Source organism: Euprymna scolopes, chromosome 17 (genome assembly GCF_053919585.1).
Source record: "Euprymna scolopes isolate OS-2025 chromosome 17, ASM5391958v1, whole genome shotgun sequence".
NCBI lineage: Eukaryota > Metazoa > Mollusca > Cephalopoda > Sepiida > Sepiolidae > Euprymna > Euprymna scolopes.
Genome location: NC_136498.1, coordinates 112856822 through 112880754, shown reverse-complemented (window position 1 = coordinate 112880754; position 23933 = coordinate 112856822). Strand labels below are relative to the sequence as shown.

The 23933-nt window shown below is 32.3% G+C and overlaps 1 protein-coding gene across 12 annotated transcripts in view; it reads right to left on the bottom strand.

The window, feature by feature from the left end:
• Nucleotides 1-23933, bottom strand: part of LOC145296892 (focal adhesion kinase 1-like) — an 890147-nt gene that overhangs the window by 473429 nt on the left and 392785 nt on the right. For 6 of the 12 annotated variants that reach the window (XR_013870066.1, XM_080143046.1, XM_080143035.1 and 3 more), the window contains exon 2: nt 7687-7758. The exons of the other annotated variants lie outside the window; for them this stretch is intronic. Coding sequence is in view for 5 of the 6 variants with exons in the window: in XM_080143046.1 (XP_079999172.1) it covers nt 7687-7758 (72 nt within the window). In the remaining variant the exon portion in view is untranslated. The remainder of the gene's footprint in view (nt 1-7686; nt 7759-23933) is intronic. 12 annotated transcript variants of the gene reach the window in all.

Genomic DNA, 23933 nt, shown 5'->3' with positions numbered 1-23933 from the left:
AATACAACCTAAAGTGGAAAATACCGTTCTTTTTTTTTTTTTTTTAACATTATTTTTGCATACCTATTTCTAATCTAATACAAGGCTCGATAGTAAAAGAAAAAGGTTGTGTGCTTCATTAAAATAATGATTTATCATGCACTAGCAAGGTTGCATGGCATTGTCCAGGGCAAAAGTGTAATTTCTACCCTTCTCTCTTCCCCCCCCCCCCGTCAACACCCCTCTTTTTATTCTTTGTGCAGCCTATTCCTCTCTCTCTGGACACACACAACACTTGAATAAACATAAGAGAAATAACTCTATGAAAAAAAAATCAGTTATTTCTCTTTGCATGATAACATTAAACATTTATGTTTGTTTCTTGATAATATTAAATGATATAAACGTTCATTTGACCCCTAAAGAATTTTGTTTTTCTAAATTTCAGATATTATTTTTCCAGGGTTATGCCAACAAACTCTTACAAAGTATTTTTTAATAAAAGATACAAACTTTGTAAGGGTTTGTTGATCATTTTTCAAGATTTAACGAGAGATATACAAACATACACACAGACGTTTGCACTTTATGTTGTAGATTAATTTATTCAAAAATAACAACTATTATTTCGAATAAAGACAACTGTTATACACGACTTACCCTACGAGTTTTCAGATTTGTTCAGCATACCAAAAATCCTAAATAACAAAACGGTCACAAAAAAACAAGCGAAGACATCCTCCCACCCTTATCCTCATTTCATCTGTTACTCAAAATCAAACTGGCAGTAAACGTCGGCTTTTAATCTTATCCATAACAGATAATCAAAGTGGCTTCCAGAAAGCGGACACTAAATTGCTGACCATCAAAGAAGGTCTAATCTGTTGATAGGACGTGACGTCCATGTTTCCCTGCTGGCCGAAAACTCAGTCAACCAGAGAGAGAGAGAGAAAGAGAGAGAAGAGAGGGATCTTTTCAGGCAATGTAAGATCATCTAGAAATCCAGTAAGTGAAAGAGAGAGGGAGATAAATAGAGGGTGAGAAATAGAAGGACAAACATAGGGTGAAAAATGGAACAGAAAGGGCACAGAAAGAGAAAGAGAGACGGTGGAGGGGGGGGGCAGAAAGACAGACAAACAGGGAGAAAAAAAGAAACAAAGGACACAGAAAGAAAAAGAGAGAGAAAGGGAGGGAGAGACAGAAAGAAAGACAAACATAAGGTGAAAAAAGAAACAGAAAGAGAAAGAAAGAGAGAAGGGGGGAACAGAAAGACAGACAAAGTAAAAAGAAACAAAGAGAACGAGAGAGAGAGAGAGAGGAAGAGAGAGAGGGAGAGAGAGAGAGAGAGAGAAGAAGAAGAAGAAGAAGAATCTCTTCAGCCAATGTAACATCATCTAAAAATAATATAAACTGAATTGTGAATGTAATCAAAGTATATAAATCCACGTGTTGACGTGGGTGGGGAAGGGAGTGCATACAAAGGGTGGGGGATTGGGTTTGGATGGATGGTGTCAGGAAGGAAGGGGGGGGCAGAAAAATCTGAGTTGAAATCGAATTAAGTTGATTAATCACACCATCTGTTGAATTGATAACAGGATTTACAGAATCTGGAGTGAAAAAGATTAGATGGACTCCTTTTTGCTGGAACAGAAGATGATGACCTTTATCTCGAAGGAATGTTTATCCATTAAACTGGGGAGGGAGGAAAACACATTCTGACAGATGATTTCTCTGGGTTTTCTTTTTTTTTTTTTTTGGTGAGAAAGGAAAAGACACGAAAAGAGAAGAAATGGTAAGAAAAAGATGGAAAAGGAGAAAAACAATGGAAGGTTGAAAAAATGAAAATAAAAAGAGAAAAAAAAAAACGAGAAAAGGAAAGGTAAAAAAGAAAAAGGGAAAATAAGGTAAAACGAAAAAAAGAAAAATAGAAAAGGATAAAAAAGAAAAGGAATGATAAGAGATAAAAAAGAAAAGAAAATGAAACAAAAAAAAAAAGAAAAAACTCGGAAATAAAATTCAAAAAGAAATAAATTTAAAAATGAAATAAAGAAAAAAGTATTTAAAGAAAAAGAAATAAAGAAAAAGGAAAAAGTAAAGGTAAAAGAGATAAAAAGAAAGAAAAAGGTGAAAATAAAAAAAATTTTCTCCTGAGTAAAGACCTTTGAAGAGAATGGAATTTCATGAATTTTCCATTGAAATTTCTTTTATTTTTTTTAACATTAGTTTTTGGAAATTTTACAGGTTTTCCTTTGCCCTAAAAATAACAGGAAATCTCCATAAGATCTGACCTCCCATCAAAATGAAAATTTCTTTAAATAGTTAGCAGCAAATGCAGTCAACCAAAAATAAACAAATTTTTTGCAACAGAGCCAGTGATGCATATACAGCAGCAACATGACCAAGCCAGTCTGCGAGGTGACGTCACAGCAGAGGAAGAAAAGAAAAAGAAAAGCAGAGAAAGAAGAGAAAGAAAGGGAAAAGAAAAGCAGAGGAAGAAAAGGAAAAGAAAAAAAAGAACCATATCAACTTGGAAGCACGTATAAATGTAAGAGGAACTTTTAAAAGCAGATGCAATCGAGATTTTGAACAAAAAAAATTGTCGAATGACCGTGTGCCGTGAGAACGAGTTTCAAGACATAGCTCTGGTGATGTCATAGGGAGCAGCATAACAGTGGTGCATTTTGGTGGAAGAACTAAAGGACCAGTCAACGCCAGCGCACAAAAGACACTGAGCAGAAGAATCAATCATTGATCAATGGTCAGGGTCAACCAGTCTAATTGAGATATCATTGCATTTCACTTGTAGACATAGCTTACACAGGTGATATTATCCAAGCTATCGAAAGATTCACGACATAGCAGCAGGAAAAAAAGCAGAGGTCTGAAAAACACACATGGCAGCGACTGGACTTGAGCAGACGTCGACATGAAAGGAGAAAAAGCACTTGTTCGACATGGCAGAGTTTTGTTTACCACATGGTGAAAGAAGAGTAAAACCAAAATGCAAGTGTAGTTTGGAAAGTACCATGAATAAATGCCTTTTGTTTCAACTAAAATAGAGCTGCATTGAATGCTAGACTTTTGTGCGTAACGTCGGTTCTGTGTTACATTTTACCTCCGTTCAGTCTCAAAAGACAAAGGATCCCCAACCGCATCTCTCGTAAATCGGTACTGTGAGTTCAGTGGCAAGGAGAAGTCCAGGACGACTGGGAATAATAGCGTGATAAGCGGAGAGTACATACAGCACCTGAAAGCCCCACATGGTCACCCATTTAGTCCTGACCAGGCTCAACGTTGCTTAACTCTGGTGCTCCAGCACGAACCGGTGTCTCAATGTGATTATGCCATATATGAGATCTTATTAAGGGAGGGGGGGGGAGATCAATGTTAGATGCATTTTATCTCAAGAAGCCAATATCTTCAGAAAGCCTGATCTGGTAGCACCATACATTTTACCATGTGATAATTAAATGAAGATAACGTGTTTTTAGGAGAAACTCTTAATAATTTAAATCTTACTCGCAAACTGATTGATTTTCATGTGAGAATCAAGACTTACAATCAAAAAAAAAAAAAAAAAAAAAAGACTAAAAACAAGATCAGGTCTGACAATGCCATCATGTTGTATTTAGTTGGGAAGCATGCCAGTGGAACAGTGTTCCAAAGGCAGGCAGTTCTGGGAAAGAAGCTTTGTTCATGGAATCTGTGTTTACCTTTAGGTACAGATAGAGAGTGGGGAAAACCATATATAGTGGTTTTAACTAGTTGAGTGTTTTTTTTTTGTGTGAAAGTTTAGCAAGGGGGAACCATAGATTGGAGTCCAGACGAGCACTTACCATAAAACTAGCGATATGCAGGTACACAGGTAATTGTTACTATTCCCAATATGAGATGTCATAAGTAGAATTCTGCCACCATTAACTTAAAACTGCCACTCGTTTATTTAAAAACTACTTACAGGGCAATAAAAAAGCAACTACTTTTAAATATTTAGTTGAGTAGTTTTATGGTAGAAAAAAAAATAGAAAACGCTAATTATTTAATAACACGATCAGAAAGCAATTATGTTTAATTTTTTTTTATTATTTAGATGAGGATTGATAATTTATATATATTTTTTTTTTTATTTGGAATACTAATCTCATCTTGGTTATTATTCTTGCAACATTTCATCTCATGCAATTTCTAACCTACTTCAGCATCTTTTCAAACCTGAAACCTTTTTATTAGACTTTGGCACCTACACAGAATATCAACCTAGACCCTTTATTCAATCCACAGGTAAATTGTTCTCATTTCGACTGCCATTAGAAAGTTTGAAGCGCTAATTGACCTTGAGAACATAGTGCAATGGGGAAAAAGGTGGCTGGTTAATTTTAATGCATCAAAAACCAAGCTTCTCTCCTTTCATCATAATCGCTCTGATCCCCACCATGCCCAATTGAAATGAATGGCTCTAGTCTTGGGGAAGCTCCATGTCTTGACAAGATTCTGGCACTGACTTTCACTCCTGATCTGAAAGGGAACACATGCATCAAATCGGTTGCCAAGATCACCGGAAAGATAGTTGGATCACTATCGTTCCAGTACGTATCTCACTCCTGATGCGATTCTCTATCTTTATAAAAGCCAAATGCGCTCTACAATGGAGTACTGTTGCCACATTTGGGCAAGAGCTGCTCGGCACGTTCTATCCTGCTTTGATAGAGTCCAAAAAGGCTTTGAAGCCTAGTAGGTGATACCCTTTTCTCTTCCCTGCAACCTCTGTCCCACAGAAGAGATGTTGCGAGCCTATATCTACTCAATCACTATTTTCATGGAAAGTGCTCATCTGAACTCCAATCTATGGTTGCCCCTTGCCAAACTTTCACAAATAACACTTGACTAGTTAAAATCACTATATATGGCTTTCCCCACTCTTGATCTGTGCCTAAAGGTAAACGTAGATTCCATGAACAAAGTTTCTTTGCCAGAACTGCTTGCCTTTGGAACACTATTCCACTGGCATGCTTCCCAGCTAAATACAATATGGTGACTTTAAAATCTAATGTAAAAACAAGTTCCTGTTAAGTCGTCCTCATAAATAATCAGATTCCACCCAATCTACATCATTGACGATTACTTCACTACCACCTTACACTCATTAACCCTTATCCTCGAGTGGCCTTTAGGCCTTAATAACAAGTGACCCCCCCTCCCCAAATAAAAAAAAAAAAAAAAAACATGTCCTTCTTTGTTATCATCAGCTGAACTTAAGCTGCACTCACCTTAGGCAGGTTAAACCAGCTTCCTCCAAAGAAGGAAGGTTCATGGGAGTACGAGATTCACAAGTGGTCCCTCAGCTGCATGTATATTCCCCTCAGGAGAGATGACGTTGTTAGGTTTTTGCAGCTCTTGCAAGGTAAGATAAGGTGTTGACGTCTTCCTAATACAACACCTAGTATTCCCAGATGGTCACCCATTTGGTAATGACTAGGCTCAATGTTGCTTAACTTCAGTGATCTAACAAGAAACGGTGTGTCAACATGATTATGTCATATTATGCAATATTATCACCTGTAGTAAGGCTTGAACCTTCAACCTTCGTACGGCTATCATTTAGAACTGATTATTTTTATCGTTATGCGACAGATCCATGTGGACAATTCTAGTTTGAATTTTGAAAGCTTTAAACTTAATTACGATGAGAACAGTACCTATTTACTTGCCTCCCCACGAGGGCAGAGGTAGACACAAGGTCAGATTTTAATGTGGGGAAAATCCAGTTCTCCAAAAAGAGGCACTCTGGATAGGAACAAAAATATTATCTCAGTCAAGAAGGATTTCTCCTCCACTGACCGAAAACAAAAAGGTCAAGTGTAGTATCAGAACAGATACTACACTTTGTTCCTAGACAAAAGAATAGTAGTCTAAATAATACAAGTTGAAATCAAGATCGGAAATCGAATGTTCAAATAGATTTAAAAAAAAAAAAAATTAATATTTATTTATCAGGTTGTTGCAGAAGTTCCTGCAGTTTCATAAAAAATTTTTTGTTCTAAAACATGTTTTGGTATTTGGGAAAGTGTTATATATGATTAGAAAGCACATATTCTGTTCTACAAGATAATAGTCATCGTTTTTTGCTCATATAATTTTTTTCTTGTTTTTTAGAACCGTCAAATGGATTGTCAAGTAGATAAAAAAAATCACATTTTCGACACCTCCTTTTCACCTTTATCCGATGTCAAAAAGCGAGTGAAGTGACCAAGCATATTTGTGCCATATATGGAGAAAACACTATAGCTGAGAGAACTGTTCAAGATTGGTTTACTAGATTCAAACACAGTAATTTTGACCTCAATGATGCTCCTCATTCCAGAAGACCGATCGACAAAGACGAAAACCAACTCAGGGCTCCTTTGAAGGAAAGTGGCCATCAGACATGTCGAGAATTGGGTGACAAGATGAAGCGTGATTTTGCGACAATTTCATGCCATCTTAAGTCGATGGGATTCACACAAAAACTTGGAGCTTGGGTCCCACACGAACTTACTTTTGCTATTACAATTCTTTAATTTTCTTAAAAAAAAAAAAAAAAAAAAAAAAAACACGATGGAACTTATGTAACAACCTAATATAATCAAACTTAGATTATCTTTTCAAATATTATATGTTTCTGTCAGGTGTGCAAGTGCTTAGCTTTATTTTTCCCCCTCCTTGTTGACTGTACTAACATGCTGAAGTTCAAATTTAATATGAACAGACATCTTGCTGCTCAACTCCCCACAGGCCTCTTAGACTTGATCCAAAACAGTAGCCTTTTACATTCCAAGTGGCAATGTGCCTTATTTGGAGGTTATAAATACTGAGAGCCGATTTTTAATATTAGTTTGCCAATAACATTGATATCCAGCAACAATTAAAACAATTTTTGCATGGTACAAGTGACAATTTTATGAAATTGTCATACAAATTTTAGAAACCATTTAATTCTTTTCATTAAATTTTAATGATTAGTTTATTAAAAGCATTAATAATTTGCAAAAATAAAAGTAATGTTTAAAAATTTCTTTGAAAGAAAAAATAAATAAATATAAGATATTTTGTGCTTTGTTTTTTAAATTAATCTTGAAAATGTTTAATTAAATTTGTTCCTGGTGTTAGTAATTACAGCATGAGGATCTCTAAGCGTGAGAGTAAAATCTTCTTTCCTTTACTCTATAACTAATAAAAAAATAAAAATATTGATCAGGATTAAATATACAAATTTATGAAATCGATTAAAACATATATATTTTTTTTTTTTTAAGAACATAAACCAATACTTGGCATGAGTAACTGACTAAAAAGCTTTAAGTATTAACCTCTCATAAAGAAACCTAACACCATGACGTCAATGAAATGGAGAAAAATAGTGTTTACTTTATATGCAAGAAAGACATGGTTGAATTTATATTAAAAATGATATATATGGAAATAAAAATATACATAATTATTTGTATTAATAAAAAAAAAATGCTACATGTAAATTAAATCGAAAAAAAGTGGCTTCTCTATGAAAAAAATCAATAGTAAAAATACATTTTTAATGAAATCGTGAAAGGGGAGATAAACAGGCAAAAAAGTCAGAGTTAGGAATGATTTTTTTTTTTAAAGTTTGCACATCCGAGAGTGAGACATTTTTCAACAGCTTCCCTACACTTGAAATAAGTAAATATGTCTTACCAAACTGATTCTGAATATAAAGTTGAGATACGTGTGCAGGTTTAAGAGGGAGTATAACAACCGGAAACTTACCTGCAAAAAAAAAAAAAAAATTAATAATATTACAAAAAAAAAAATTATTAATATTAAAACAAAAAAAAAAATCAATAATATTATAAAAAAAATTAATATTATAAAAAAAAAATTATAATATTATAAAAAAAAATTAATAATATTATAAAAAAAAATATTAATATTACAAGGAAAAAAACAAACTGAATAATATTAAGAGTTGTCTACCTTACAATTCTAATCCAAATTCTTTTTATACAAGTAAAAAAAAAAAAAAAAAATGGGCAAAAAAATAAAAATTAAAAAATAAAACAACTTCATTTTTAAACGACTAGAGAAGTACACCAACACCAGTTAGATACAGACAGCTAGCGTGTATGTAAGTAAAATTATTCGACGATGTTAATCATCTTATCAAGGACTCAAGCACTGAAGAGATGATTTAATACAATTGTCGAAACAGATTAATCCACACAGGATTTTTCCAATGTTTATATAATTTCACATAAATGCTGTACATATGAATTGAGCACTTTTGAAAAGAAATATTGTTTTTTCTTAGTTTAATACAGTTAAGCTCATTTAATTATATATTTCGTTGGTCAACATTCCAAAACCAGAAGATACATTTAATTATCATTCATAAAATTTTTTTGAAGTACGTCTTACAACTTTTTGCTTTCATTTTGAAGATCAGAACAGGGGGAGACAATTCAATTTCAGAACAAGTTTGTGTAATCTTATATTAGTGGGGAGCGCCCGACCTTGTGCAGTTGTAAAAGACGCTTAAATATATTTTAAGTCATGCGGATTTTGTATTTATTATTACAGTGCCAATTCTCTATTGATTATTATATTGTACCTAATAGTAGCAATTTCAAAAGTAAAAAAAAAAAAAAAAAAAAATTAGTGCCATCAGCTAGAATCGAAACAAAAACATTTAGCTCTGCAGGCGCGTTTCCTACCGTTTGGGTTATCGATAAATAAGAAAGATTTAAAATTAAACCACTTCAAGCTTTAAATGAATTTACCCATGCGGAGAAGTAATAGAAATGTGTCGATGAATTGAAATGAACATTTAGCATTTCTACTTGCGGACATATCTCTGTATGCGTTATTCATTCATTTAAAAGAAGATTTTACTCTTTATAAACCATCCTTGGTGTAGGATTATTATTTCCTGTTAATTTCAAATACATATTTTTTCATGAAGTACGTCTTACACGTGTTTTGTTGACTAGTGGAAACCCACAAAACAACTCATCAGTTGTCTTACAAAAACCGGTGTGTCAATGTAATTATGTCCCATATATATATATATATATATATATATATATATATATATATAGTAAGACACTGGCATTGTGAATTCAATTCAATATTACATTATATTTATATATATATATATATATATATATATATATATATATATATATATATTATTATACTGTTGGTAAAATTTTTCAGTAACTCATAACAACAACACAATATGTCATTCCAAAGAGTGCTCAACGCATGAAACAGAGCAATATATTGATTGTTGGAGAGCTATTGGCTACACATTAGCAAACGTGTTTCCATGACCCCCTAGCAGGGAAAATCACCTCATCAGGCCATCAGGTGGATGGTTTTTGGCCTGATGAGGTGATTTTCCCTGCTAGAGGGTGATGGAAACACGTTTGCTAATGTGTAGCCAATAGCTCTCCAACAATCAATCAATATATATATATATATATATATATATATATATATATATATATATATATATTTATTTATTAAACACACACTAGCTTTGCAAAGTCCACTACTTGAAAAAGCATTATTTAAAGTAATACACATTTAATTCATAATTACCGTTTAACGAATTTTTTCACTTTATATATATATATATATATATATATATATATATATATATATATAAAATGTTTATAAAGTTTTTCATACACTAACATTATAATACACTAACAGATGCTCAAAATGTCGTCCGTGCAAATCTTAGAAGTCAATAAGTCCAATGCAATAAAATTTAAATAAAATAAAATTTACAACCTTGAATTTCCCACTTTTCTAGCAATCACATTGTATATATGTGTGTAAATGATAGAAAAAGGGAGATAATATATATATATATATATATATATATATATATATATATATATATATATATATATATACACAATATATATACATACATACATACATACACAAGCTAGGTGTATTACTTATTGAATACCCCATCGTATCCACTACTTGAAATACTTAAAACATTAATTTAAAGTAATACATATTTAATTCATAATTTTGTTGTAAATATGTAACAAAATCTTTCTCATCTATTATTATATAGATAAACAATAACATTTTGGTAATGTCGACGCAAATTTATTCATCTTTCACTTGCAATTTAGAAATAGATCACAACTTGCTGAAAAATCAAGACAGGAAACATCTGAACACCACAGGAAATTAATAAAAATATTGTGAAATAGAACTATTTGTTATATCAAAATCAAAACAATGATTGAATTAAAAAAAAAATAATAAAAAAATAAACAATAGCAAAGAATATTTATTTCTTCATTTTTTTTTTATTGCAGACGATTATCCTCATCTACTAGTTGTTGTTTCCCGACGTTTCAGCCAACCATTGCTCTGGCCTTCGTCGTGAAACAACTAGAAAATGAGGATAATAGTCCGCAATAAATAAATGGATAAATAAAACATTTTACTCATCTCAACAAGAATTCAAATTAACTAAATAAGAATAGTTAATTATTAAAACATCTTTTTCAAAACCAATATGCAAATTAGTTAACTTTGTGGCTGATATCGCATATACATGTATTGTAACAAGAATTGTGTGTCTTTTGCATAAAGTTGAATTTATTTCAGACAGAGTGTTTTAAACTTACTGTGATGCAAAAAAAAAAAAAAAAAAAAAAAAAAAAACAACTGGGCCCAACTTTCAAATTTATTCAGAAACGTTCATTAATTAATGCCCCTGATCTACTTCTCATTTGTCTGATCTAACTGACATTTTGCATGTTCAATGATTTATATCTCTATGGGTTATGTGGCATTTACAGGTGTTTGAACTGAGTCAGGTGTGAAATTGAGCCTGTTTAGTGTCGCGCAGTGATCCAAGTTCTTGTATTTGAAAGGATACACACGTCAGGAGACTTTAGATGAAACGAAACAAACGTATGGTAATGATGCTTCATTATATGACCTTGTAAGACGCTGGCATTGTGAATTCAAACATAGCCGGAAATCTGTAGAAACAGATCCCTGCATATGTTTGCTTTCTCCCCTTTCTGCCATTGATTGATGAGGCATCTGTCAGTCATGTTGAGGCTGTCATTTTGGAAGATCAATGCTTGACTATTTGCCAAATATCCCAAAAGGTCAAGATCAGTGCAGGGTCTGTAGAAACTATCATCCATAATCATTTGCATATGCATAAGGTGTCTGCCACATGAATTCCCAGGTTGCTGGCAATTTTTCCAGAAGTGAGAATGCATTGAGCGTTCAAGAATAAATTTGGAAATGTGCCAAAAAATTAGTGAAAGTTTTTCAAAAGACTGATTGTACAGAAAGAAATCTGGATCTATCAGTATGATAGAAATGACGGAAGATCAGTCAACACAGTGGAAGCACTTGGCCTTGGTATGATTATATTCAGTCTGTTGAGAAAGAACAGAGTAGTGATGACAGATTTTCTGACAAAGGATACCACAATTACAAGAGTCTATTATGTTTCAGTTGTGAGCAAATCAAAAGAAGCTATCAAAACCAAGGGGTGGAGCAAAATCAACAAAGATATCTTCATCTTGCAAGACAATGGTCCGGTCTACAATTCGCATGTTGCCAGATAAGGAACACAGGCATGTAGCTACGAACCCACCTCATGCCCTCGATTATCCCAACCTTGCACCCTCTGACTTTGACCCCTTCCTAGTGCAGTCGATCGATCAATGCCTCCATTCAGTCTCGAAAGACAAAGGATACCCCCTGTAGGGTAAGTTGCACGTGTAATTGTGAGGCAAGGGTTGTGGAATCCCTAACCACACCTTTCCTGAATTGACACTGTTTGGGTCTAGTGGCAAGGAGAAAACCAGGACAACTGGAAACAATGCCAAGATGAGCAGACAGCACATACAGCACCTGGAAGTCCTAAATGGTCACCCATTTAGTACTGACAAGGTTCAACATTGCTTAACTTTGGTGATCCACCAGGAACTGGTGTGTCAACGTGATTATGCCATGTAGTTATTTTAAAAGAAAAGTGATTCTCAGATGATGCCCCCTTGATTTCCAAAGTCATTTCATGATTGGAAGACCAGCCTGGAGTGTTCTACAAAAACGGTCTTCAGAACTGCATTAAAGGATGGGAGAAATGGCTAACTCTGAATGGTTCTTGGAGAAAAAATAATAACAGTGCCAAGTTTTGTTGTCAGGTGTATTACTTATTGAATACCCCATCATATTAATGTTGGGACGGTTAATAGGAATCAGGAAAATCAGAGCTTTTGCGGGTATCAGAATCGGCGTTGGAAAAAATATGACTAGTTTCTGGTGCCAAAAACGATTCTTTGAATTATCTTTTTTATTTGAGTTTGCCTAAAACAAAAATCTTTCACAGTTGATAGTAATAATAAAAATGAACATTTATTGATTTTAAAACTGAATGTAGTTTTACGTGCGAGAAAATATATGCATGTTTTTTATGACGATTGAGACAAAACAACTTTACAGTTCAATATTTAAAGATTTATAAAGAATCAGAATCAGGAAAAATATCTGAATCATCCTTTATATATATAAACAAAAGTAACACTCTGTTGTAATACATAATACATACATTATATATACTCTGTGTGTGTATATATACAGGGTGTCCATAAAGTTCTTGTGCACTTTCAAAAATTTATAACTTGAACAACAACTTGAACAATTAAACTTGAAAGATGATACAGTGTTTCAACAAGATGGAGCTCCTTGTCACTCGGCGTGTCAGACACTTCCTAAATCAGGAATTTCCTACCAGATGAATCGGAAGGGGTGGACCATTTCATTGGCCTCCACGTTCGCCAGATTTGACTCCATTAGATTTTTTTTTATGGGGACATGTGAAAACAATTGTGTATGCAACCAAACCTAGTTCATTGGAAGATTTGAAAGCTAGAATAACTAATGTGATTTCAGGCATTACTATAAATCATTTGGCAAATGTTTTTCGTGAACTGCAAAATCGTATTACCCTTTGTATTGCTAATGATGGAGGGCATGTGGAAAGTTAAATAAAATTTCAATAAAAGCTTAAAAAATATAGATTTACTTCTTTCAAATCCATTTTACAGATTATTTCTATTGCAAATACAAATAAAGTTATAAATTTTTTAAAGTGCACACGGGCTTTATGGACACCCTGTATATGTATGTATATATATATATATATATATAAAAGCGAGATAAGACACTGATAGAATTCAGATGAAAAATCCTGATAGATATTACTTGAAGTAATACTTCCAAGGTTATCCAAGCCAAAAAGGAAAAGCTCAATATTTAAGAATAGAGCAATATATAAGTTTTGTTGTTAAATTTTAAATTCTGAAAAAAAAAAAAAAAAAAAACATATAGACACATATATTCGAATTAAGAATTTATTGTTTGACAATATTGTCGTGTGGATTATTTGTTTATGTACGCAAGCGCACCGGAAGTTGTAAACCTGATGTTGGGTTACAACAACTGTTACAAGGTCATTCACTCATAATTAAAAAATAAAGTTACAAAAAAAAAGGAATAAGGTTTCTCCCTTATTCTGCTTTCTATGCAAATTTACTTTTTATTTTCTTAAATTATTCTATTGTTTGCTCCTCTTAACCAAGCAGAATGGCGTAATGGTTCAAAGCCTTTACTGTCATATGGGCGGTCGGGTTTCGATCCTGGCTTGAGGTAGTTGCCTATCTAGCTGCACTGATGAGCTGTAATACAGCGAAACAGTACTGTATCTGGATGACTGTATATATATATATATATATATATATATATATATATATAAATGAGAAGAGAAATAGATAATGTACATATTGTGTATTATAATAAAGTGCTCCTTTTGTTTTTAAAAGCAGACACAGCTTTTTAAGAGAGTAACATTTACTTCAATGGATTCTCGAGGAGGCCGCAAGTAGAACTGAAGAGTTTTTATGAAATAATCTGAATAATAACGGATTGTTTATTAAAATGGGAGCAGCATTATAAAAAAAACATATCTTTTTAAATATCCGGCAATTTAGCAATATCATAATTAGGGCTATGACGACAGCATATTCTTTTCTTTAGTTTGACTCTCGCGTGTGTATCCGTTGATATCTTATATGCTTTTATATAGAGTGATGTGGTTCTCAGTTGATTAACTGTGTCTAACTGTGTCGGATATATACTAGAGAGTCAAAACAACGGAAAGAATATTCTGTTGTCATATCCCTAATCATTATATATAAAAAAAAAAAAATAATTGTTTTTCTTTATTGCTTCTGTGGTATAGATTTTAGTCAATATTGTTAGCAAAGATGTCACGTTTTTTCTTTGTTTGCGTTCTTTTCCTCCTTCGTGGTACGGGTTCAAGCCTGCCTGCCTACTACTACTTTTTTTTTTTTTTTTCCTGCTCAACACACACCTCCAAACACCCGGGAAACGCCGGGCAGCCAGGCTAGTGAAATATATATACATTAATATAACAGTTTTTCATGGTAATCAACTGATGATCCCTTTAATTAACATTAAGACTTATTGTGAATTCAAAAGAGCAAGTTGATGCATTGATTGCAGGTGATTAAATGACTTAACTACTAAATAGTTTTCCAATGAATGATAAAAAATATAAAAATTAAATTGTTTTTTTTTTATATAGCTTTAAAGGTTAAAAAAAACTTCCAAGACATATATATATATATATATATATATATATATATATATATATATATATATATATATATATATTAGTGTTGGGACGATTAATCGGAACTGGAAAAATCGGAATTTTTCGGGGTATCGGAATTGGTATCAGAAAAATTATAGAGTAATTTCCGATTCCAAACAAATTCTTTAAAATTTTTAAATAAAAAATGGAACAAGCACAGATCGTTTTTTTTTTTTATCTTTATTAGAAGTTGTTCTTTTACAACATAAGAAAGGCCACAGAATGGGTTATAAATCTCATTTACAGATTTAACATTGATTAGCAGAGTTTAATTTATTTTATTTATTGGTCATTTATAAATTGCCTATTATGTTGAAAATGAAGAAAGAGAGAAATGAAAATTCTTTCTTTCTAGAATGTTCTACAAAAAAAAAAAAAAAAGTCTCCAGAACTGCATTAAAGGATGAGAGAAATGGCTAACTCTGAATGGTTCTTATGTAAAGAAAGATTAATAACTGTGCAAAGTTTTGTTGTCAGGTGTATTTTTTTTTATTACATTTTCACCCCAAACAAGGCAAATTGCCACTTTGGTGTAGGGGGCTACTATCAGGGGCAACAACTACTGGGGTACTATGTAGGGATTTGGGCAGCAAGGTGTCGGTTCACGTTACACTTGAACTTCTGCACGTCAGTACTGTTGGGGAAGCAGGGACCTGGAATGGAATCCAGAGTCTTGCGGTTCTGGGGAAGAAACTATTGGAGTAAAAAGATCTTTTACATCTAGGGATCTCTACAGTGTGGGGTGGGATTTAGCAGCCTGTCGAGTTTGTCGAGGGTGCTCACGTCGTGGGGGCACAAGTGATTGCAGTTCGTCAGAGCATTCACCACTAAAATACTTGTAGAAAAGGCAGAGGGATGCAACATTTCGTCGATGGGACAGAGGCTGAAGCTTAGATGCCAGTTCAGGGCCTATATCCCTCGTGTACATATATACGATGAAAATTATGGAATAATATTCCGGCGTGATGGAGAGATGAAAAAAGAACAAAAATTATATGATCACCAACATTTCGTCTTTATTTCAAAACTTCCTCGGGATGAATAATTTAAAGAAAATAAAATACCAGTATAAGATAATCTTGTGTTTGTGATGTGAAAATGATGTCTTTGTTCTATTTCAGAATGAAAAAAAGCCGTTAGCATTCAAAGTGTATATCTTGTTGCAAAATGGAGTGAATCCGATGTTTCGTTGGAGATTTGAAAAGAATTTGATGCAATTGTTGTTTTTTTTGCAATAAATATGGCCATTATAAGTCAAATGGTGGATGTGTAATTGAAATGAAATGAGTTCTTTCTTTTATTGATTGACTAGCGTACTAGGTACTCGGCATTGCCCGGGTGTTTGGCGGTGAGTGTGGTTTTGGGTAAATCAAAACTCCTTGTTTTGGTAGGTAAGTATGAGGATCGAACCCGAATCCTTGAGGCAAAGTTGGAAATTAAAGTGTAAAAAAAAAAAAAAGTGCGACGTTAACCATTGGGCCACCGTGAAATACTAATGGAAACACGTTTGAATTTATTTAACTATTTAAAATTGGCAGGTGCACGTTTTAATGACGTAATGAGGTCAACTTTGACTGTGGGACAGTATTTTAGTTACTGCTGGAACGCTTTTTTTATTTTCCAAGATATTGGAGAGGGGGGCAGCTCCCCATAACAAGAGGATTGACCAAATTGAATAGCAATTGTTTGATATAAGGAAAATTTCCATATTGATCAAAGCTGATTGCTTTCGGACATTTCAGGCGATCGTGACCGGAAAAAAATACTGCCAGAATTAGTGTTGCTTTTATTATACGAAAAAGCCTAATCCACATGCAGCGAGCGAAAACTGTTGAATATTTATCTTTTCGAAGTCGAGAAAATTAAATAGACAGGCTACCTCCGTTGTTAACTCGTAGATATTATGATTTATATGTGATATAAAAAGTTTTAAGAAGTTGTGAGCCGACCGACCGCTTCTCGGAAAAAAGCTTTTCTTGGACATACACAAAAAGCGAATATACATACACACATATTTTCGCTTTTATATATATAGATTATACATATTACAATAGAAAAATGCGAGCATGAAAAGTAATATGGTTACGCTTAAACATGGAAAAGTAAAGGACTAGTCGTTAAAACTGGAAAAGAAAAAGACAAGATATTCTAGTAAAAAATATAATAAATTTATAACTCAAAATATTGTAGCATTAAGAATTGATTATATAATATTATAAATTGAATTTTGAAAAAAAAAAAAAAAAAAAAAAAATTCCTAATGCTGCAATATTTTAAGTTATAAATTTATTATCACGTCTGAGACCATTTTTTTTTATTTTTGTTCCTTTTCTCCACATTAAAAAAACGACCCTGGTGTCTAGCTCCGTCCCGTGGGGAGGCATTGTAATTAGGAACAATAATTAAGTATTGAAATTATAAATCGTCAATCTTAAATAAAAATAACATGATCTAAATTTTGCCGGAAGTACAAATTAAGTAAAACTTGAAGTCCATTTTTTTTTTTTTTTTTTTTACATTAGAGAAAAAAAAAAATAATTAGGACGAAATAGCTTAAAATGATAGTTAAAATAAGAAAATAATGTTTTAAGCAAATTACTACTAAAATTATTGGTAATAGGACCCGAAAGGACATAACAGAAAATATATAGTGTTGTTTGAACGAAAATATATAGTGTTGTTTGAACGAAAATATATAGTGTTGTTTGAACGAAAATATATAGTGTTGTTTGAACGAAAATATATAGTGTTGTTTGAACGAAAATACATAGTGTTGTTTGAACGAAAATATATAGTGTTGTTTGAACGAAAATATATAGTGTTGTTTGAACGAAAATATATAGTGTTGTTTGAACGAAAATATATAGTGTTGTTTGAACGAAAATACATAGTGTTGTTTGAACGAAAATATATAGTGTTGTTTGAACGAAAATATATAGTGTTGTTTGAACGAAAATATATAGTGTTGTTTGAACGAAAATATATAGTGTTGTTTGAACGAAAATATATAGTATTGTTTGAACGAAAATAAAAAAGATTTTCAGGCGTGAAAGATTTCTCCACTGACAGAGAACAAGAAATTGAAGTGTAGCAGATACTACACTTTGATCTTGGTCTGAAGGCCAACCAATACTTAATTATTGTTATTAGTATAATTAATATTATTTTTCAATATGATTAAGAAAATTTTTGTACCAATCTTATAACAAAGTGAACATCCAGTTTTCCAGAAAATGTTATTTTTTGGTTTTCATAATGATTTATGATATTTTAATGATAACATAACTATTATTATCAATTTTTTTATTATTATTTTTATTTCCTAATACTATTGCTATAATAAACTAGTGAGGGTGGGGGCGCCGGCTTCGTCCAGTCGTAATATGTGCTTAAATATGATATATTAATTTGTCCAGATTTCGTATATATTATTATTATATTATGTGATTTCAAAAAAGAAAAAAGTATTTGGGTGCCACAGCTAGAATCGAAACTGAAAGCAAAACTGTAGCATTCAAAGCTGGTGACGTTACCACTGTACCAACGTGACATGCATATGAACTGATTAAAAATAAACTTGGATGGATGTATAAAAGGTATAACGATTTTTTTTAATTTGACCCTTTTTTGACCCCTTAAACTATTTTAATCGGCTAAAGACCCATAAAAGAATGGACCATAAAAATCCAATCATTTGAGGCCCCTAGCACTGCTCTGCGACTTAGTTTCTGAAGAGATAGAGTTTGAAGATATGAAGACAGACAGACAGACACAGTGCCTTTTATATATTAGATTTGGTTTTATCTGCTGCCAATATTCTTATTTAAACCTATGCTATCACGTAAAGATTTTTAAATTATGCATTTATTTATTTTTTGATTCAAGATATTATTATTATTATTATAATCATTATCATTTATTATAATCATTATCATTTATTATAATCATTATCATTTATTATAATCATTATCATTTATTATAATCATTATCATTTATTATAATCATTATCATTTATTATAATCATTATCATTTACTCACTAGGAGAAGTCACACAGGCCATCATCAAAGATTTCTCTTAAAGAACAAGTTGTGGTGCTCTCTGGAGTCTGAGTGACAACAAGTCTTCCCAGATTTCCAGTATTCTTCATCTCTTTCGATAACCTTCGCAGATTTATTTGCATTATCGCAACAGCCGCATACCATTGATTTCTTGTTGGCAGTGACTAGTGATTTTCACTTGGCAGTGGCTATTGGTTTCAATTTGGATGATAATAAGCCTCCCCAAGGTCACAGTCTTCTTTGCATTCATCCAGCGGAAGTCTGGCTAGTGCTTTCTCTCCTCAGTCTTTCCATCCTCCTTGACCCTCGTCACTTATTTGGTGTGGTGCCGGTGTATGGTGACATATACACGCACACAAGATGGGTGGGGCAGAAGGCAGGGGCCCACGAGTGCTAATTATACAGTTTCAGTTTTCATGATCCTATGTGATATCCTATTATTATTATTCATTCATCTCTTATTTGATTAACAAACAATCTTAAAATAATGGTTCACTTTCGTATCTCATACTAATCTGTTTATTCCATCGTACTTTTATCATCATCATCGAATAGTTATTATCATTAACGATTTCAAGGACTTTTGGAAGGTTTTCACCATTGCTATCATTATATTGTGTTAAATTATGGGCTCTAGTGGTATTATATGCTACTGAGCTATTTTTGCGGGAACCTATAAGATCACACAAAATATATAATTCAAGAAAAAATTCATTTTATTTAACAAATTAATTAATTCTATAACTTAACGACAATCCCAACCAGATGAATCCATTTTTCATATATATATATATATATATATATATATATATATATATATATATATATATATATATATATATATATAAGGAAAATTGGATTCATCTGGTTGGGATTGTTGTATAAATATTAATATTTTCAGTATAAATGACATTTTATTTCTTTTTCAAAATTTTCCATTTCTGGATATTTTTTTCCATATTTAAAAGCTTTCCTGCACTCTAAAGAACTTATTTTTTTTTATTTCAGCAATGTTATTTTCCAACCAAAAGTTCTTGGCACTTCGTCTAAAAAAAAAAAAAAGACATGATAGGTGGGGGGGGGGAGAGAAGAAAACAAACTTGAGGTATTCTTTCTCAAAACATTTACAAATGTAGAGCAAATCCACAGAGAATGTGATTGCGAAACAAACAATGGAGGTTTCAATTCTTGGCAAGAGTTATTCCATCTGCAATATTCCATTATGGTTCGCTCATAACATATTTTATTCCCATTTTCAACAAACTTCATTGTTTTTATTTCCATTGTAACAAAAACACAATTGAATTTTATTTTTTCTAGAATTCGGGGAAAATAATAAAAACAAATTATTTTCGATCTGGTTTTCGTTATTTGAAGGCCGCTAAATCCGTGTTATCATGACATGCAATGTCAATGTTGATTAGTTTAACAGACTTGAAAAAAAAAAAATGGATAAAGAATTTTCTTCCAGTGATCAATCATCTTACACTTCCTTCATCTTTAACAATTTAATTGAATGTACACACGTACAAATAATGTTGAAAGTGGTATTTTTCATGTTGCGCTTAGATTAAAACGGTAGGTGTTGATGTCCCTAATTTTCGAGAGTAGTGTCTCTTCTTCAGGAGAGAATATAAAAAGAAACGTGTACAACTGAAAGTCTCGCCGAACAGTTGTGCACGTTTTTTTTTTCTCCCCTGAAGAAGAGATACTACTCTCGAAAATTAGGGACATCAACACCTACCATATTGATCGACACATTATGTTGGAAAATAAACTTAATTTAATTGAAAATTTATTCTAATATTGTCATTCGTTTATATGCTAACTTGTGTTCACAGTGTTTCCTACAAACCGCATTGATATAGCCTTCAAACACAACTCCTTTTACACTATATACAAGCAAACTACATCATTCTCTTTAGTTTCTTCTATTTTATCCTTCAGTCCTCATGCTCCATGAGCAATTATAACCAAACGTGGGCGCACATGACAGATGTATGCAAATGACAAAGCCATATGCGAGATGACGTCATAGCAAGAAAAAAGGAAAAAAGATTATAAAAAGAAGAACATGTGCACAGACTAAGGATCACATCAAATAAGGACAGAGATACACGTGTTATGCACGGTGTCTTAGGGCAACAGAAAAAGACCTTTGAATAAATGTTAATAAACGTTGGTTGTTTCACTAAGAAAAAAAAAAAGAAGTTGAGTTATTCTTTTTCTTGTGTTTTTTGTGACAGAGTCTACAACGTGCCGGGTCCCTACATATAAATGACTACGTTACAGTTTTAATCGCCTTGTTCTGTGTAGCTGCCAGTAGTGATTCCGTTTCTCTGTTCAAGTGTCCTTTTCTCATGTTCAGATACATATTGACTACTTAACACGTGTGTAAAGTTAAACAGAAAACCACAGAATTTATATACATCAAAATGCTAAATGGACTATTAAAATTGGCAGATGTATACAAATGACTGAGCCATGTGGGAGATGACGTTGTGGCAAGAACGAAGAAAAACGATTATAAAAAGAACATGTGCGGAGACTGGGGATTAAGACAGAGAGATCAGTGTATGTAAATAAGTGTCGGTTGTTTTACTAACAAAAAAAAATGAGTTAACTTCTTCCTTTTCTTATGCTCGTTGTGACAGTGTCTACATGGTAAAACATGTGGGTAACGTTACACAATGTTTCTGATAAAGAGGGAAGAATTGCTGTTTTCTAGGTTGGTGGGTTGTTTTTTTTTTACGGCATATCAACCCTTTTCAGGTTATTTAATGCTGAATCCAAAGATTTTGAAGAAAGATTTTTTAATAGAATATATTTGTTGTTTTCAAGTCGGTTTCTATTTAACCCATAGTTGGGACCCTAACAGGTACTACCACTCCGAGTCAGAGTGGACCTGGGAGCAATGGCAATTAAAGGGTGGTTCCACACTCCCCAAAGCCCTCAAGCTGGGGCCTCACCACTGGATATAGTTTAAGGTCATATCCAGGGCCCTGTTTTCTAGGAGAGGTGTTGTTTAAACTAAGTAAAAGATTTTCAATCCTCTCATAATATTCATCAACTGTTAATCTATTCAGCTCATTAGACCTCATCATTGAGTACTTATGTTTACCAAATGACAGCCATTCATCCACTATTTAAGTCACTCCAACCGAGAGATCTTTTTAAGATTCTAACTGTTCTCTTGAGTGCGATTGTTTGCATTTCTCTTGCACTTGGTCCATGGGGTATATTCTAGAGGTAATTTTTGAATTTTTTTTTTTTTTTTTTCATGAGTCCGATTGGTCCTTATAATTACTGAAATAGTATAGATCTTCCTAAGATTCCAGTTTCTTTTCATATCATGCATCGGGCCTTGGTATTTTGTTATCTTCTTACTCTCAGCTCTTTTAAGGCCAGCATCAATATTGTACGTGTGTGTGAGTGTGTTATTTTCAACACTTCTAAAACCAAACTTCTTTCCTTCTATCACTAATGCTTGAATCTTCGTCTTCCGAAATCGCAATGAATAGCTCCCTCGTTGAAGAAAGTTTTTTTGTTTTTTTTACTTTGATAAAATCTCCTTGAAGTTACTTTTCACTTCTGACTTAAAATAGAAAGCTTACAACAAATTCATATTACTTTTATTGATCAAACTATTGTTCTCAGCTTCAGTGCAACGTTTCGGTCAGTTTGACTTTTGACCTTCTTCAGGCATGTCGGTTGTTGCTTGGAAAAGAGAGGAAAAAAGTTACTGGCTTGGAGCACTCAAGATGAGAACAATAGTCCAATCAATACAGTTTATTTATTTACCAATCATATCGATTATCAGATAATTGGTATCATTAGTAAATAAATATAAAAAAAACAATGAATAAAAAGAAAAACTTAATTAAAGGTTAAGGTAGTTTGCTTGAAGCATTGTTTAATCTATATACCTATAAAACTGAGAATGTGTGAGGACACTTCTCAATCTATATATTCAACGAATTTTTTGATATTCCAACTTGAAATTTAATATATAGGTTATTCAGACATGGGGAAAACGTTAATTGGTTTTCATCCGGATAAAAAGGGCTTCTAAGGTGTTTAAATTTTTATATTAGTACATGGAAGTCGTTCGATTTTTCTCTGTTTGCTAACTGTTTCACGATCGCACATGCATAAATGGTTCACATTACAGATTACTAATGTTAAGTATAAGTGGGTTTGAAAACACCTTTTAAAAAGTGCATCAAGCTGGTCTAATGGTTATCATACTTGACTCAATGTCTTTAGGTTTTGATTTCGATCTCAGCTAAAGCATTTTTTTTTTTTTTACAAGAAGTGAACTGTTTAGAGAAAAAAAACATAATACTCGCATACACATGTCTCAGTTTCTTTTTGTTTTTTTAATCAATTTTCTTTAAAGGAATTTAACGTTACGTTTAATACCTACGGTATTTCTGTTTATAATAAATAAGAAACCTGTATTAATTAAGATATAATATTTATGAATATTTAAAAAAAAATCATTGAAAATTTTATATCTATATCATTAATTGCTAGATGAAAGATAATGTTTTTAAATTGCAACAAAATGTACATTACATAAAATAAATCCAAGGTAATTTTTTTATTCAATTTAAATTAAATTTTTATGCCTTACTTTGTAAAATTTATAAAAGTGCACTTTGAAGATAAATAAATTTCAAATTGAATCTTGTACCTTTATTTTTAAAGCCTATAGTAAAAACATTTTCTTTAACAATTTTCATGCCTTGGATGAAATGCTTTTCTAACTTGTATCTTATCTTTTTAAGATTATATTTCAAAACTCTCCCTCTCTCTATTTCAGTTTGTATTTCTCCTCACACCACAACTCATTTTTGCAACCCCCTCTTTGTATTATTACAGGTCTGAATATTCTCTCTGTTTCAGTTTGTATTTCTCCTCACACCACAACTCATTTTTTGCAACTCCCTCTTTGTAATACAGGTCTGAATAATGAGAAAATATGATTTTTTTTAACAAAAACTTTAAAATAACTTTTTTAGATTAATTTTTTTTAAACTTCTTTCCGAATAGAAACTTTTTAAATTTAATAAGGAACATATTTCATATAGGTTTCATTAACAAATATTTAGTACATAATGAGAAAAATAGAGATGAAAATTTCAAA